The sequence below is a fragment of the Natrix helvetica genome, assembly GCF_964273705.1.
Source record: "Natrix helvetica genome assembly, chromosome: 5".
Classification (NCBI taxonomy): Eukaryota; Metazoa; Chordata; class Lepidosauria; order Squamata; family Natricidae; genus Natrix; species Natrix helvetica.
In genome coordinates this window covers 143,871,454-143,885,871 of record NC_138551.1, presented here as the reverse complement: position 1 = coordinate 143,885,871, position 14,418 = coordinate 143,871,454, and the positions used below count along the sequence as shown (strand labels likewise).

General features: G+C 44.1%; 1 protein-coding gene across 1 annotated transcript in view; it reads right to left on the bottom strand.

Annotated features, from left to right (window-relative positions):
- Window positions 1-5,100, bottom strand: part of LOC309392731 (protein-arginine deiminase type-1-like) — a gene marked incomplete at its 5' end in the record, with an annotated part of 29,116 nt that extends 24,016 nt beyond the window's left edge. Inside the window, one exon of the mRNA XM_081954157.1 lies at window positions 5,009-5,100. Coding sequence (XP_081810283.1) covers window positions 5,009-5,100 — 92 coding nt within the window. The remainder of the gene's footprint in view (window positions 1-5,008) is intronic.
- Between the last annotated feature and the right edge of the window lie 9,318 nt (window positions 5,101-14,418).

Sequence of the window (14,418 nt, the reverse complement as noted above, 5' to 3'; positions counted from 1 at the left end):
TCCCACCAAAGGTGGTCCCTATTTTTCTACTTGCATTGTTTACGTGCTTTCGAACTGCTAGGTTGGCAGAAGCTGGGACAAGTAACAGGAGCTCACTCCGTTACGCGGCACTACGGATTCGAACCGCTGAACTGCTGACCTTTTTGATCGACAAGCTCAACGTCCCTTTATATCCTCCTGAGCGTCCCTTTATATCCTCCACGCCTCCGTTTAATGCTTTCTGCCCCAGGAATAGTTCTGTTCGTCCATTGCAAACCTCCGCATAAATGTGGGTGAGATTAGACTCTTAATGTCCAGATGACTTTTCGACTGAAGGAATAAGGAGCTGCCCTCTAAAATATCATAGCCAATTCTATCGTTGGCTAATTCCACTCTGGCAAAATCTACCCCTAATGAATTTGGCAATGGAGAATTGACATCCAAAATTCCTTTTTAGCCACTTCTTTTACACTGAAGCAGTGAACAGAGAATTGAAAGTGTGTTTGCAAGCTACTTTCCTTCAAGCTAACCTGACCCAGGGAAATCCCACCAACAATTCAACAATTAGCAATTATTTTAAACTGGGAATACTTCCTGATGTCTATGGAAATTCTCAATCATCCAGGCTCACGGTTAGTTATCCCGAAGGTGCTTTTTCCAAAAGGCAAATGAACTTTCTTCCTGTCTTCTTCGAAAACATTTCCCTCTTAGAAGCTTCTTGGATGGGGAGTGAAATGTTTTTTGAAGAAAATAAGAAAATCCAATTGCCTTTTTGGGAAAAAGCCCCCTTGGGACCAAATCTTGATGTGAAGATACCGAGATGGGGAAGATACTGAGCATCGAAGAAAGACCCTGGAAATTGTGACTATAATTTATCTTTTGCAACGAGGACTGGTGAAAACATGGCAGTGTAGAAGCAGACATTGGGTGACAATCGTTAACACATTTCGTCTGCATTTAGCTCTCTTTTTTAATGGTCCGTTTCCTGCTTTGTCCGTCTTCTCTCTCTACATTTAGTTCCCGTCTAATCCAGATTTAGTTCTTTGGTTTAATAAAGCAGTTCTCCAGGTCTTTATTCACGGTGCATGGTCAAAAAACAAAGGTAGAAGGAGGAACTATAAACTCGTTTTTAAAAAGAGCCTTTTAGAGGTCCCTGCAGATCATCTTAAGACCATCACATTCCTAAGGGTTTTGTGGTTATGAGCCCACCCAACAATGCAAGAGTTTTTAAGTGCGTGGTTTTGGCATGGATTGCGCTGCATTCACACCTGTGGTGACAACAGATTGGCTGATCCTTCACCTCCACCTGCACCCAGGTTCTCTCACACCCTCCTCTGATTCTGTTGTGCAGCTGACATTTCCAAGGTGTGCCCCACTGTCATAGGCTGATCAGAGCCAGTGTTTATTCAGCGCATGCATGCACGCACACATTCACCCCTGCCACAACCACAAAAACCGCTTAAGAAGCCCGGTCTAAGACTGACAGGTGTTAATAAATCCTGACAAGTACAGTAACCTCAAATAGCTTCATATATATATATATATATATATATATATATATATATATATATATATATATATATATATATATATATATATATATATATATATATATATATATATATATATATATATATATATATATATATATATATATATATATATATATATATATATATATATATATATATATATATATATATATATATATATATATATATATATATATATATATATATATATATATATATATATATATATATATATATATATATATATATATATATATATATATATATATATATATATATATATATATATATATATATATATATATATATATATATATATATATCACCAAACAGAAAGAGGAAGAACTTAAATATTCATCAGTTTTGCCACTATTCCCATCCGAATTTGAGATAAGTAACTGAATGACCTAGGGGATATTTTAGGACAAAGTCTGTGGGTTTTACCACTATTTTTAGACATTCAAAAACCACCAGAATCTTTGTAAAATAAGCTGCCCGCCATCACTGCAAATCTAACTTCTCATCCTTTTTGGGTTGGGAAATGTTGGTGCTAAGTTTCTATAAAGTTTTTCTTTCCAAAAACGAAAGATGTTTTAACGTAGCGGATGGCTCTTTGCCTTCTGTTTTGAAGACAGAGAAGGACTGCGTAGAGAGAGGCCAAAGGAAAGGATCGTAGTTTTTCTTTTTAAAAAAAACATTTTTTTATGAAACATATTTCAACATTAAAAACAACACACAGTTCCACTCGTTAGAGTGTTTCCTTATGTCACTTATATTAACATAGTTTCCAATTATATAGATTACTATTCTATGTATTCTATGCTCATTTAAATTATAACAATATTTACAAATATATACCTTACTCTCTCCTTTTGATATACTTCTTACTTATTTCTTATATAGTAACTTTATCTTCCAGCCAATTGTACCATATATTCCAAATTTTATAATACTCCAATTCTTCTCTATCCTTTAACTCCATGTCCATCTCTGCACACTCAAGTACCTTTCTTATTATCACTCGATCTGAGGGGTGGGCGATAGTTTTTTGAAAACATACGAAGAACGGTTGCGGGAACTGGGTATGGCTAGTCCAGAGAAAAGAAGGACTGGGGGGGGGGGGGACAGGATAGCAGTATCCCAGGATTTGAGGGGCTGCCCCAAAGAAGAAGAGGCCAATTCATTTTCCAAAGCACTCGAGGGCAAGACGAGAAACGATGGATGGAAATTAATCAAGGAAAGAAGCAACCTGGAACTAAAGAGAAATTACCTAACAGTGAGGGCAATTAACCAGTGCAACCTCTTCCCTTGGGAGATGTTGGTGCTTCATCGCTGGAGATTTTTAAGAAGAGACTGTACAGCTATCTTTCAGAAATGGTTTAGTGTCTCCTGCTTGAGCAGGTGCTTGGACTAGAGAGCATATGCACCAAAGACAAATTCCTTGTGTGTCCAATCATACTTGGCCAATAAAGAATTCTATTCTATTCTATTCTATTCTATTCTATTCTATTCTATTCTATTCTATTCTATTCTATTCTATTACCTCCAAGGTCCCTTCCAGATCCTATCACAGTGATGGCGAACCTATGGCATGCGTGCCACAGGTGGCACGCGGAGCCATTTGTCAGGGCACGCAAGGCGCTGCCCTGTCAGCTGGCCAGCGTGCATGTGCGCGCTGGCCAGCTGAGTTCACCCTTTTTAAAAGCCATTTTTCGCCCTCCCCAGGCTCCAGAGGCTTTATAGGAGCTTGGGGAGGGCGAAAAGAGCCTCCCCCCCCCGGAGGCCCTCAGGAGGCTTCATGAGCTTCCCTGAAGCCTCCAGAGCGCAAAAAACCGGCCCTACGGGCAAACCGGAAGTTTGGGAACAGACTTCCGGTTTGCTCGGAGGGTCGTTTTGAATGCTCCGAAGGCTTCAGGGAAGCCTCTTGAAGGTCCCTGAAGTCTCGGAACGCTTAAAACGACCCTCCGAGCAAACCATAAGTGACTTCCGGTTTGCTCAGAGGGTCGTTTTGACTGCTTCGGAGGCTTCAAGGAAGCATCCTGAAGGTCCCTGAAGCCTCCGGAGCCTGGGGAGGGCAAAAAAAGCATGAAAAAATGGGGGGGGGTGTCGCGCCTGTAGTGCACGCATGCGCACTGGGGGGTCGGGTATTGTATTATGGGTGCGGCACGCCTGCACACGACACCTTCCTGCGCTCCCTCCACTTATGGCACGCGAGCCAAAAAAGATTCGCCATCGCTGTCCTATCGTATCCTATTCTGGCTAACGAGATGGATTGTGTTGCCATCAATTCTGCATGGAAATTCAACGGGGCCCTTCCTTTCTCTCTGTGAAACGAAGCACTTTTTCTGCTTCCTGTCAGCATTTCAGAGAACTCCTTGAGATAGCAAAACAAATTACCCTTGCAGATTACCTGGTCGAGGGACTTCCTTGCCAACACTGAGAGATGTTTAGAAATCTGGGCCTCCTATGCCTTTTTTGAGATGCCTCGCTCACTTCTTATGGTGCTCTCAGGCTGTTTAGTGAACTACTTCCCCCCCCCCCCTTTTCCCCAACGGTTACTAGTTGTGAAATGAACAGACACATACGCCCCCCTTTTTTTTCCTCTGCTAAATTTCAGCTGCCTCCTGCCAAACAGAAAACATCTTTTAAGTTCTTCTTTTCTTCTGTAAATCAAAAAAAAGTTGCAGAAGGGGAATGTCTAGAAGATGCTTACCCACGAACATGTCAAAGACACTATGGTCACCTGGGTGAAAAATTTCGGTTACAATGTGGAATTGGCTAAGTGGGAAAAACTTTGGATACTTAATCAGAAACTAACATTGGCTACGGCGTATAAAGAAAATCTTTATAAGATGTTCTACAGATGGCATCTTCCCCCAGCACGGCTTTCCAAAATGTTCAAAAATCTGGCCCCAAACTGTTGGAAGTGTAAAAAAAACACCAGGCACTTTCTATCATATGTGGTGGACATGCAATGAGGCAAAAAAATATTGGAAAATGATTCAATCGTGGTTAGAACAAATGGTGGGAGAACAAATTATGTTTAAACCAGAGACTTTTCTCCTAGGCATAATACCGGAGGGGTTTAAGAAAGATACACTTTATCTAATTATACATGTATTAACTGCAGCGCGCATAACCTATGCACAGCATTGGAAAAAAGAAAATACACCATCAGAGCTAGATATAATCAGAAAAGTGTTGGCCTGTGCAGAAGCAGATAGGCTCACTCTGGAACGTAAAAATAAAGGGGAATCAGAATATTTTGAAGTATGGAACAGATTTTATGATTGGTATAAGACAAGATGACAAGACTGGAACAAATGTATATATTGTGATTGGACAGAAGGATAGACAATGTATTAAGTAGATTAATTGTTAATGGTTGAAATTAGCTGTATATAATGTGAATGTATGGTCACTCCGACTCCGCGGTATTGCGTTGTTTTTAAATGTAAAAATAATAAAAATATATTTTTTTAAAAAAAGATGCTTACCCACGGATATCCAGGCAGAGTTCGGTACCCAGGATGTAGATGGTGCTGGTAACCTTCTCCGTTGAAAGCTGGACGCATCTCAGCTCAGCCATGCTGGGGTGTTGTTTTTTTTCCCCTGTCTTCCAGGGGGGGGGGGGGTTGCTGGCTCTGGAATAAACATCTCTGAGCTGCAGAGAGAGATTTAAAAGGGGAGAGGATGGGGTGGGCACCTGCTCAGCCTCTCTATCTTGCCATCTGATAGGCTGGTGCCTACTCTAACCCCGCCTTCTGGGTTGGGGTGGCTGATTTGGAAACTGGCAGCCCGTGTTCTCACCCAAAGAATGTAATCAGCTTCCACCCCACAGAGGAGGAAGAGGAAGATGCAGCCAGAAGGCGTGGAGACTTCCTAGAAAGTAGCCCAACTCTTGGCTGAAACAGGTTTGTATGTTTGTTTAGATTTCCCGTGGCTTTCTAAGCCAACCTGTCTCTAAGCAAGGCTGCTGTTAAGTCGCGCCCTATTTTACAACCGGTTTTTTTTGTTTTTTGCCACGGTTGTTAAATGAATCAAGTTAACCGTGCAGTCATTAAGTGAATCTGGATTGCCCCGTGGACTGCTTCTTGGAAAGCTTCCTGGGAAGGTTGCAAACGGCAATAACCTTGACTGTCAGACCTGCAAGCCATCTTTCCTTTTTGGATTTCAGCCTGCCACACTTTCTACTGTGGGGAAAATGGGAGGGGGGGAAGTTATATGGAGTTGGGTGATATGTAGCAGTGACGTGCAGTCAGATGAGGCAGGGGAGGCACAGCCTCACCACTGTCATCCTGAAAAGAAAACAAAATGTAAAAGGAAAAAGGCGAGAGCTGAGGTCAGGCTGAGCTAGTTGCTGCCTCACCATGGACGACTCTGCTTAACTGTTTTAAAAAGCCTCTAAAAAAGCGCCCTCTAACATGAGGCAGGAGAACTGCATGCCTCATCTAGTCTGACTTTAGGCGTTTTATGATCACTCGAGCAGAGTTAAGCAAGGGTTAAAAGCCTAAAAATTCCTGACGTAGGTGAGGCACGCAGTTCTGCCTCATAGTAGAGGGCGCTCGTTTGGGCGGGGCTTCTTCAGAGGACCCGAGGCAAGAGCAGAGTTGAAATCCTCTCTGAAACAGCTGGAAAAGGTACGTGTGGGTCAGAGGGAGGGGAAGGAATTCAAACTTCAAACTTCAAAGTGTAGTTTGATTGCAGGCAGAGCCACGTTGCCTTTTCAAACCTGTAATCAGTGAAGCTGGGCTGGATCCTTCCGGGGCTGGGGGAAAGTGTGTGTAGTCCAATCCAACTTCTGTGTGTGTTTGTGTGTGTGTGTGTGTGTGTATTTGAGAGAGGGGGGAGGGAGGGAGGGAGGGAAGAAGGAAGGGAAGGGAGAAGAAAAAGAAAAAGAAAGAAGGAATCTTCTTTCGCAAAGGAGAAAAACAAATGCTGTCACTTTAAATCGGAACTGAGCGTGCCTGGCTGTGGAATTCTGGGAGTTCAAGTCCACAAGTCTAAAAAAATTTGAAACCCACCACTGGGTCAGTGCCTCACCAGCCATAAACCTCACCGCACGTCACTGATATGTAGCCATAATAGCATTCTTCTTAGAAAGCCAAGGTCATCTTTGTCTCTGCACCTGGCCAGGTCTGGATGGGAGGAGTGTGGTCATGAAGTTAATCCTGCAGTCATTAAGCGAATCTGGCTCACCCCATGGACTGCTTGTTGGAAAGCTGCCTGGGAAGGTTGCAAACCTGCGGCAACGATAACAATATTGTCAATAACATGCCCCCGGAGTTTAATCACATTGCGGTGGTTGTAACTGTGAGGACTTGTCACAAGTCGTTTATCGCAGTACTGTTGCAACTTAGAACAGTCGGTAAATACATGGTGATAAGTCAAGGACCTCCTGTTGCTAAAAAGGCTTAATTGGAAAAGGACCCATGACCCCCAATTCGAAGCAAAAACATGATTAATCAACACTTCCTCTTGTGTGGTGCTGATGAAAGTCACCGAGAAGCATCGGGTTTGGAAAGGATTGGCTTGCACAACCGGGCAGCATATTTCCCCCTAAAAGGGAGGAAAAAACTCATCAACCCCCACTTTTGACAATGAACCATTAAGGCCTGAGCCAGACTACTCTACATGACAAAGGTAGGATTAACCCTCCACGGATCTCGCCACAAAGCACCTGGGAAGAAGCAATGCTCAATCAACCAAACTTGGACTCAAAGCACAGCCTACAGAGTTGGCCCTGCATGTCCCCATGGGAGTCTGACAACCAATCAGAATACAAGTAGTTCAAAGCCCAGAGAGGGCATAAATCCAGGGACTTTCAGCATCTCGGTCTCTCTTTTTTCTTCTTCACTCAACATCTTTGGAGCATCTGATCCCCCTTTTTCTGTTCAGGAGCTCAAGCCCTGTGATTCTGTCCACCATTAAAACCATTAAAATCTAATAAAATGAAATTCAATGGTGAAAAGAGTAAGGTTCTACATTTAGGCAACAAAAACGAAATGCACAGGGACAGTATAGGTGATACCTTGCTCAGTAGTAGTAACTGTGAAAGGGATCTTGGAGTCCTAGTGGACAACCATTTAAATATGAGCCAGCAGTGTGCAGCAGCTGCCAAAAAAGCCAACCCAGTTCTAGGCTGCATCAACAGAGGGATAGAAACAAGAGCACGTGAAGTGTTAATACCACTTTATAAGGCCTTGGTAAGGCCACACTTGGAATACGGCATCCAGTTTTGGTCGCCACGATGTAAAAAAGATGTGGAGACTCTAGAAAGAGTGCAGAGAAGAGCAACAAAGATGATTAGGGGACTGGAGACTAAAACATATGAAGAACGTTTGCAGGAACTGGGTATGTTTAGCTTAAGAAAAAGAAGGACTAGGGGAGACATGATAGCATTGTTCCAATATCTCAGGGGTTGCCACAAAGAAGAGGGAGTCAAACTATTCTCCAAAGCACCTGAGGGTAGAACAAGAAGCAATGGGTGGAAACTAACCAAGGAGAGAAGCAACTTAGAACTGAGGAGAAATTTCCTGACAGTGAGAACAATTAATCAGTGGAACAGAAGTTGCCTCCAGAAGTTGTGAATGCCCCAACACTGGAAGTCTTTAAGAAGATGTTGGATAGCCATCTGTCTGAAACGGTATAGGGTTTCCTGCCTAGGCAGGGGGTTGGACTAGAAGACCTCCAAGGTCCCTTCCAACTCTACTATTGTATTATTGTATTATTGTATTGTAAAACCATCTTTCCAAGCCACCTCCATGTTTCCAGTGTCTTTTTTCCTCCACTTGGAACTGAACCCAGAAGGACATTACTTCCAACGAAGGATCACACGTCATGTAACCAAGTTGTAAGGTCAAGCACCCATGGGCCTCACTTAGAAGGAAAAACACGGTTAATCAACACTTCCTCTTGTCTGGTGCTGATGAAAGTCCCTGAGACGCATCTGTTGGAGAAGAGATCGGCTTGCACAATTGAGCCAGAGACAAATTCATAATGCAGGTTTTTATTTTCGACAATTTTGCATTCCTGGCTGAGATAACGATCCCAACGATCTCAATCCAAAGGATTGAGGATTCCCATCCTTCTCCCTTTTATCGCCAGATTCGCACCTGATTTTTGCAGCTGGTCCTTCATCGCTCTACTCTTAGCCTCTACATCTACCTATGCCTAGCGATGGACGGGAAGCATCCCATAATTCTGCTAAGTAATCAGGGCTGGATTTGCATCTGTTTCGAACCCCGGAGTGAGAGATGTGAAACAACAAATGCTTGCAAGATTTACAAGTGACTCTTTCCTCCTTCATACAATGAGTAACTATTTCTTGCTCCTTCCAAAGACAGCAGTTCCTCCTTGTGGTTTTATCTGGAAGTTCTTGGTGATCTCTTTGGGGTAATTCTCACTGAAAACGTAAATTTACTTCTGTTTTCCGGGTAATTTCTTTTTCTCGCGCTGGTTTCTCCAGAAACAGAGTGTTTCCAGAAAGCCAGACAATTTTATGTGCTGTCTTGCATTCCTTGCACGGTTAGTTGTTAATCCCTGTTGTGGTCCACCAGTAGCCTGCAAAGCTGGCAGCAGAGTCGTACAATGAGGAGGTTGGGGAGGAACATGGGCCAGTCCTGGAGTCTGGGAAAGGCTCGGACGAGGGCTCTGCGTCAGAGGCAGAGAGGGGGGCCAGGGCCAACTGGGAGTTATGTGCTGCCTCCGGCGCCGCCAGAGTCAGACATCAGCGAGGCAGAGGAACAGGGGGAGCCTGTTCCCAGTGTGCACATGTGCAGAGCTGCCTGAAGACAAGAACAGTTAAGACAAAAGGGACGACTTGGGAGTAAGACTTGGAGATGATTGGCCCCTCCCATAAGACATAAAGGAGGAGCAAAGGCACAGGAGCCTTTGCAGGAAGCAACTTTGTTCATGCTGGTCGGTTTAAATTCTGAAGCTCCGTTTGGACTCTTTGCTTCCTGTGGCCTTCAAGCTAATTGCCAGTTAGGTCTTTGGCAGCGATTCAAGGAAGATAAAGGTGGGTGCTTATCAGCCTTATCCCGAAAGACTTTGGCAGACTACTGTCGGACTATTTACAAACTATTTGTGACTCATTACGGGAGTTTTGGGGACTAAGTGTGTACTTTTTACTGTATCAGGAAGCCTAGGTCAGAAGACTGCCTCGTGTTTTCAGAGACCCAAAATTGAAACAGATTTTGAGAAAGTGTTGAGTAACTAGTGTGCAGCAGCTGCCAAAAAAGCCAACACAGTTCTAGGCTGCATCAACAGAGGGATAGAATCAAGATCACATGAAAAGAGTAAGGTTCTACATTTAGGCAATAAAAACGGAATGCACAGGTACAGTATAGATGGTACCTTGCTCAGTAGTAGTAACTGTGAAAGGGATCTTGGAGTCCTAGTGGACAACCATTTAAATAGGAGCCAGCAATGTGCAGCAGCTGCCAAAAAAGCCAACCCAGTTCTAGGCTGCATCAACAGAGGGATAGAATCAAGATCACATGAAAAGAGTAAGGTTCTACATTTAGGCAATAAAAACGGAATGCACAGGTACAGTATAGATGGTACCTTGCTCAGTAGTAGTAACTGTGAAAGGGATCTTGGAGTCCTAGTGGACAACCATTTAAATAGGAGCCAGCAATGTGCAGCAGCTGCCAAAAAAGCCAACCCAGTTCTAGGCTGCATAAATAGAGGGATAGAATCAAGATCACGTGAAGTGTTAATACCACTTTATAATGCCTTGGTAAGGCCACACTTGGAATACTGCACTCAGTTCTGGTCGCCACGATGTAAAAAAGATGTGGAGACTCTAGAAAGAGTGCAGAGAAGAGCAACAAAGATGATTAGGGGACTGGAGGCTAAAACATATGAAGAACGGTTGCAGGAACTGGGTATGTTTAGCTTAAGAGAAAGAAGGACTAGGGGAGACATGATAGCAGTCTTCCAATATCTCAGGGGTTGCCACAAAGAAGAGGGAGTCAAGCTATTCTCCAAGGCACCTGAGGACAAAACAAGAAGCAATGGGTGGAAACTAACCAAGGAGAGAAGCAACTTAGAACTGAGGAGAAACTTCCTGACAGTTAGAACAATTAATCAGTGGAACAGCTTGCCTCCAGAAGTTGTGAATGCCCCAACACTGGAAGTCTTTAAGAAGATGTTGGATAGCCATTTGTCTGAAACGGTATAGGGTTTCCTGCCTAGGCAGGGGGTTGGACTAGAAGACCTCCAAGGTCCCTTCCAACTCTACTACTGTATTGTATTGTATTATCTCTCTGGAAGGTTCTCCTTCTCTTTCCTACCATTTTCCATGCTGCTGCATTTCTCCAACCTCAGAGACAAAGGGGGTTGAGAAAATGAAGTCTGAGATAATTGATGGGCAGTTTTTTTTTTCATAGAAGAATATTCCACCAACGAAAGGAGAAAGGTTCCCGCCGGACATTGGTGCCACAATGGATTTCTCCCGACAAAACGTGGTAGGAGAAAAAGTCGTCAATGAACGTGCAGGAGAGGCCCAGCGACTCCAGGAGGGAGCGGACTTTCACTTCCAAGCAACACTGGCCGTGGATGATGGGTCCATATGGCTTGGGAATGCCCAAGTGTTTCCCTAAGTCGAGCATATTTACCTGCAGAGGAAAAGGACAAAGAATTGAGTTGACTTCTCATCCATTTCTTTCTCCCAAGCGGAATAACAGAGTTGGAAGGGACCTTGGAGGTCTTCTAATCCAACCCCCTGCTCAGGCAGGAAACCCTACACTAGGGGAGACATGATAGCATTGTTCCAATATCTCAGGGGTTGCCACAAAGAAGAGGGAGTCAAACTATTCTCCAAGGCACCTGAGGGTAGAACGAGAAGCAATGGGTGGAAACTAATCAAGGAGAGAAGCAACTTAGAACTGAGGAGAAATTTCCTGACAGTGAGAACAATGAATCAGTGGAACAGAAGTTGCCTCCAGAAGTTGTAACTGGAAGTCTTTAAGAAGATGTTGGATAGCTATTTGTCTGAAACGGTATAGGGTTTCCTGCCTAGGCAGGGGGTTGGACTAGAAGACCTCCAAGGTCCCTTCCAACTCTGCAATTGTATTGTATTATTTCAAACAAAGGTTATCCAACATCTTCTTAAAAACCTCCAGTGGTGGAAGACTCAGAACTTCTGAAGGCAAACTCTTCCACTCATTAATTATTCTCACTCCTTAGTTCTAAGTTGCTTCTCTCCTTGATTAGTTTCCACCCACTGCTTCTTGTCCTGCCCTCAGATGTTTTGGAGAATATGTTGACCTCCTCCTCTTTGTGGCAGCCCCTCAAATATTGAAACACTGGTTGTCCTTCTTTTCACTAAACCAGACATACCTAATTCCTGCAACCGTATCTTTCTATGTTTTATTCTTCAGTCCCTTAATTATCTTTGTTCCTCTTCCTTGCACTCTCTCCAGAATCTCAACATCTTTTTTATACGGTGGCAACCAAAACTGGATGCAATATTCCAAGCATGGCCTTACCAAGGTATTATAAAGCATATGAACACTTCACGGGTTCTTGATTCTATCCCTCTGTTAATGCAGCCTAGGATTGCAATCTGACTCCCCCCTCCCCATGGACTTTTCTCATCAGAATGTCGCAAAAGGGATCACATGACCTCTTATGCGACCGTCATAAATAGGAGTCAAATGAAAGATGTTTATCGAAATGAAATTACTAACACCATCGACATAAAATGGAACCCGCTCAGCTGCTGAAATACACCACGTAAATGAGATGAAGTGTGTGGAAGAGAGGAGAGAGGCAAGAGGAAGAAGAGAGGGATAGGAGAGAGTGTAGGGGGGAAGGGAAGGAGAGAAAGAAGGAGTGGAAAGCGGAGAGAGGAGAAGGAGAGAGGTAAGGGAAGAAGAGGGATAGGAGAGAGCGTAGGGGGGAAGAGGAGGAGAGAAAGGAGGAGTGGAAAGGGGAGAGAGGAGAAGGAGAGAGGTAAGGGAAGAAGAGAGGGATAGGAGACAGGGGAGAAGAGAAGGAGAGAAAGAAGGAGTGGAAAGAGGGGAGAGGAGAAGGAGAGAGGTAAGGGAAGAAGAGAGGGATAGGAGAGGGGGAAGAGAAGGAGAGAAAGAAGGAGGAAAGAGGAGAGAGGAGAAGGAGAGAGGTAAGGGAAGAAGAGAGGGATAGGAGAAGGGGGAAGAGGAGGAGAGAAAGAAGGAATGGAAAGAGGAGAGAGGAGAAGGAGAGAGGTAAGGGAAGAAGAGAGGGATAGGAGACAGGGGAGAAGAGAAGGAGAGAAAGAAGGAGTGGAAAGAGGAGAGAGGAGAAGGAGAGAGGTAAGGGAAGAAGAGAGGGATAGGAGAGGGAGGAAGAGGAGGAGAGAAAGAAGGAGTGGAAAGAGGAGAGAGGAGAAGGAGAGAGGTAAGGGAAGAAGAGAGGGATAAGAGAAGGGGGAAGAGAAGGAGAGAAAGAAGAAATGGAAAGAGGAGAGAGGAGAAGGAGAGAGGAAGGGGAAGTAGAGAAGAGAAGGATGGCAGAAGGAAGAAAGGAGGTACGGAGGAGGAGAGAGGGAGAAGAAAGCGATAGATAGGGTATAAATATGATGTATGGAGAGCAGAAGAGCCAATGATAGCTCTTGGGGATTGATAGTAATACGAAATGAGATAATATTTAATAATACAAAATAGTGTTGGTTATGTAATGGTATACATGTGGTTATTTGTATGAAAATTAAAAAATTTAAAAACCTTATTTAAAAAAAGACATAAATAGGAGTCAATTGCCAAACATCTGAATTTTGATCCCCTGACCATCGCGATGCTGTAACGGTCGTAAGTGTGGGAAACATTCGTAAGTCCCTTTATTCAGTGCCGTTGTAACTTCAAATGGTCACTAAGTGAACCCATGTAAGTCAAGGACTTGTATTATGTTAGCTTGATATCTTGACTTCCTCCCGGGAGGGTGGGAATCTCAATTCCTGTGAAATAGGTTGGGTTGAGAGAGAATCGGAGCCTAGAATCACCCCGGTGTGTGTGTGTGTGGATTTGAACCCAGATCTTCGCCACTACACCACAGAGACTTTAAATCTCTCTCTCTTTTTTAAAAAAAAATCTAGGATTTCACTGTCACACCAGGCTGCCCAACGGTGTCACTTTTAGAGGTGTGGGGTTTCGCTTCCTGTAATTTTAGTTGGTTTGAAACTTAAAACATATTTAATGAGGTGTAGGTCTAGTTAATAATTTCTCCTTTGAAAGCATATTGGGGCTCAACAAAACCAATGTTTGCCCTCATCATGCAGAAATGGTTCCACAAGAATACAAAAGGAGGTGTGGGACATATTATAGAAAGGGACACGCAGGCTTAAGAAATATGTGTGGTTGTTGGTTTAATGGGAGGTCTTAATCTTTCTAAAACAAAACAATAGTTCTTTGCTCAGCTGGGGACATCAAGGATGTAGTATAAACTACGTGGTTATTTCAAAGGATAAAGGTAAAGGTTCCCCTCGCACATCTGTGCTAGCCGTTCCCAACTCTAGGGGCTCATCTCCCTTTCAAAGCCGAAGAGCCAGCGCTGTCCAAAGACGTCTCCGTGGCCATGTAGCCGGCATGACTCAATGCCGAAGGCGCACGGAACGCTGTTACCTTCCCACCAAAGGTGGTTCCTATTTGTCTACTTGCTGTCAGGCCTGTAGTTATGTTCTTTTTAGGATCTTTGGCCTGCCACACTTTCTTATAATTTCCTATGCTGTTTCATTAGTGTAGTAGTTGGGAGGGGGCAGTGGCGTAGCGTGGGGGGTGCAGGGGGGGCCGGCCGCACCGGGCGCAACATCTGGGGGGGGCGCCCTGACTCGCCCCGCGCCGCCCTTTGCTGGACTGTGGCCGCCTCTTTCCGCGCCCGGCTTGGCCCGCGAACTAAGCTCCCCGGCCCCGGCCCGCCCAGG